General features: G+C 36.6%; 1 protein-coding gene across 1 annotated transcript; it reads left to right on the top strand.

The window, feature by feature from the left end:
• Positions 1–203: 203 nt before the first annotated feature.
• Positions 204–1,974, top strand: LOC122293562 (3,9-dihydroxypterocarpan 6A-monooxygenase-like). Its single transcript, XM_043102117.1, has 4 exons — positions 204–339; positions 381–753; positions 858–1,140; positions 1,342–1,974. The coding sequence occupies exons 1-4, from the start codon at positions 204–206 to the stop codon at positions 1,972–1,974; spliced, it is 1,425 nt and encodes a 474-aa protein (XP_042958051.1).
• Positions 1,975–2,472: the final 498 nt, after the last annotated feature.

Raw genomic sequence — 2,472 nt, 5'->3', positions numbered from 1 at the left:
ATCATTATTTCTTTTTATAAATCTAACACTTCGATTATCTCTAACAAAATACTTATACATGCTCAAATCTCACTGATAAGTCTCATTCTATCTTCTTCCTTACCTTCTAGGCCATGCTTCAACTCAACACACATAACATACATATTTTTTATTTTGACCATTTTTTTTTTCACTTCTTCCTACACTTGAATGCAGCTTCTGCGATGGGGTGGTGGAGGTCCTATGCTGGCGATGAGAGATTTTCTAGCTCAACTCTCACTATTTTGTTTGGTATATTTGTGGTGTTATGGTTGGCTGTCAAGAAACAAAGAAAGGCTGCAGTACCTCCATTGCCACCAGGTCCTGTGGCTTGCCAATAGTTGGGTATCTTCCATTTGTAGGTACAGAACTTCATACAAAATTTGAACAACTGTATGGGATCTATGGCCCCATCTATAAGGTCTGGCTTGGAAACAAATTGTGCATTGTGATTAGCTCACCCTCACTAGTTAAAGAAGTTGTTCGTGACCAAGATGCAATATTTTCCAACCGTGATATTAACATAGTTGGACTTTCTCTCTCATACGGGGCAGTTAATATTGGTCTTTCCCTGAATGGTCCTAACTGGAAGATGTTGCGGAAGATGTTTGTGAGAGAGATGTTAAGTCCAGCAAATCTTAATAGTACATTTGCTTTACAAAAAGAAGAGGTAAGGAACACCATTAAAAGTCTGTATGACAAAAAAGGCACACCTATAGATTTAGGGGACCTGGTGTTTGTAACGGTGATGAATACCATCATGAACATGATTTGGGGTGGCACACTATGTGGAGAGGAAGGGGCTAAGTTTGGAGTAGAGTTTAAGCATATCTTTACAGAATTATTTATCATTCTCGGAAAAACAATGTTTCGGATTTTTTCCCGGCTTTAGCCAGCTTTGATTTACAAGGGATTGGAAGGAAAGCAAAGAGAATTTTTGAAACCATTGATGGAGTACTTGATTATGCCATTAATAGACAGATCAAGAGTTTGGCCAAAGCCAAAGAAGAGGGAATGACAAAGACAAGACAAAAGTACTTTTTGGAAGTTCTCTTGGAACTAAGGGAGCAAGACTACGGTACACCATCAAAGAGCATGACACAACTTAAGGCTATGGTTCTTGTATGTGTATATATATATATATGTTTGTGTCTGCTTTTTTACTTTCTTATTTCATTAGTACTTTAGAGCTGAACATGAGGGGTTGATTTTACCATTAATAACTTTAACTAATTCATAGACATCCAAACTTTATTTTGGTTTGTTTGTTTTTTTTTCTTTCAATCTTCAATTGATCTAATCACCTTACTCTTGTTTAAATAGGACATAGTGGTGACTGGATCCGACACAACAACAACTATGTGTGAATGGGTGATGGCAAGGTTGTTGAAGCATCCAGAGATAATGAAAAAGGTTACTGAAGAATTAACAGAAATTGTGGGGTTGGACAACTTAGTTGAAGAATCTCATTTGCTCAAATTACATTATTTAGAAGCTGTTATTAAAGAGACGTTCCGTGTGCACCCACCTGGTCCTTTCCTTTTAGTTCGTACTCCAAGTGAATCTAGCATCATTGGAGGGTACCATGTACCCAAAGGTTCTAGTATTTTCTTGAATGCTTGGGCTATACAAAGGGATCCAAAGTATTGGGGGAATCCCTTGGAATTTAAACCTGAGAGGTTTCTAAATAATGCTTATGGTAGGTTTGATTATTTGGGCAACAGCTTTAAATATTTTCCATTTGGGTCAAGGAGAAGAATATGTGCAGGGCTGACACTAGCGGAGAGGACACTCAAGTACATCTTGGCTTCATTTTTGCATTCCTATAAGTGGAAATTGCCACTAGGTTCAGAGATAGAATTTTCTGACATTTTCAGTGTTGTTACCAAGAAAAAGAATCCAACCATTAGAATTCTAACTCCAAGGTTATCTAAGTTTGAGCTCTACACAGAATAGAACAATGCGAGAAATATACTCTATTGCAATATATAGACAGTTTTGATGGTTTTCACTTCCTATAGTATAGACAATGTAATGATGGTTTCCAAATAAGCCATTTTGCTTGTTTGCAAAGAGGCTTATATGTACACTCGCTTGTATCTCGATTTGTGCAATTATTGGCCTATGAATAAAATCTTACTTTGACGTTTCCTTTTCTTCTTCTTTTGTCCTTTTGATGTGCATGGTTCTATAGTAAAGAATTTTTTTTGGGGCATTTTGTATTGTAATGATCATGTAAATGAAGTCTACATGCATGATCATCTTCGTCGATTCTGGAACATTGACACAAATAAAGCATCTCCATGATTTTTTTTTTCCATGAGTATGCCGAAATGCACACTGTAGTCCACCAATCATGTGTTATGATATACACCATTAACAATGGAATTGTTTTTACCTTAAAGCAAAACAGCCAAAACTTTGGTTAGTGGTATAAAGAGAGAGCAATAAGAG

Source organism: Carya illinoinensis, chromosome 14 (assembly GCF_018687715.1).
Source record: "Carya illinoinensis cultivar Pawnee chromosome 14, C.illinoinensisPawnee_v1, whole genome shotgun sequence".
Taxonomy (NCBI): domain Eukaryota; kingdom Viridiplantae; phylum Streptophyta; class Magnoliopsida; order Fagales; family Juglandaceae; genus Carya; species Carya illinoinensis.
The sequence above is the reverse complement of the archived record's forward strand: the minus strand, read 5'-3'. Positions and strand labels throughout refer to the sequence as shown.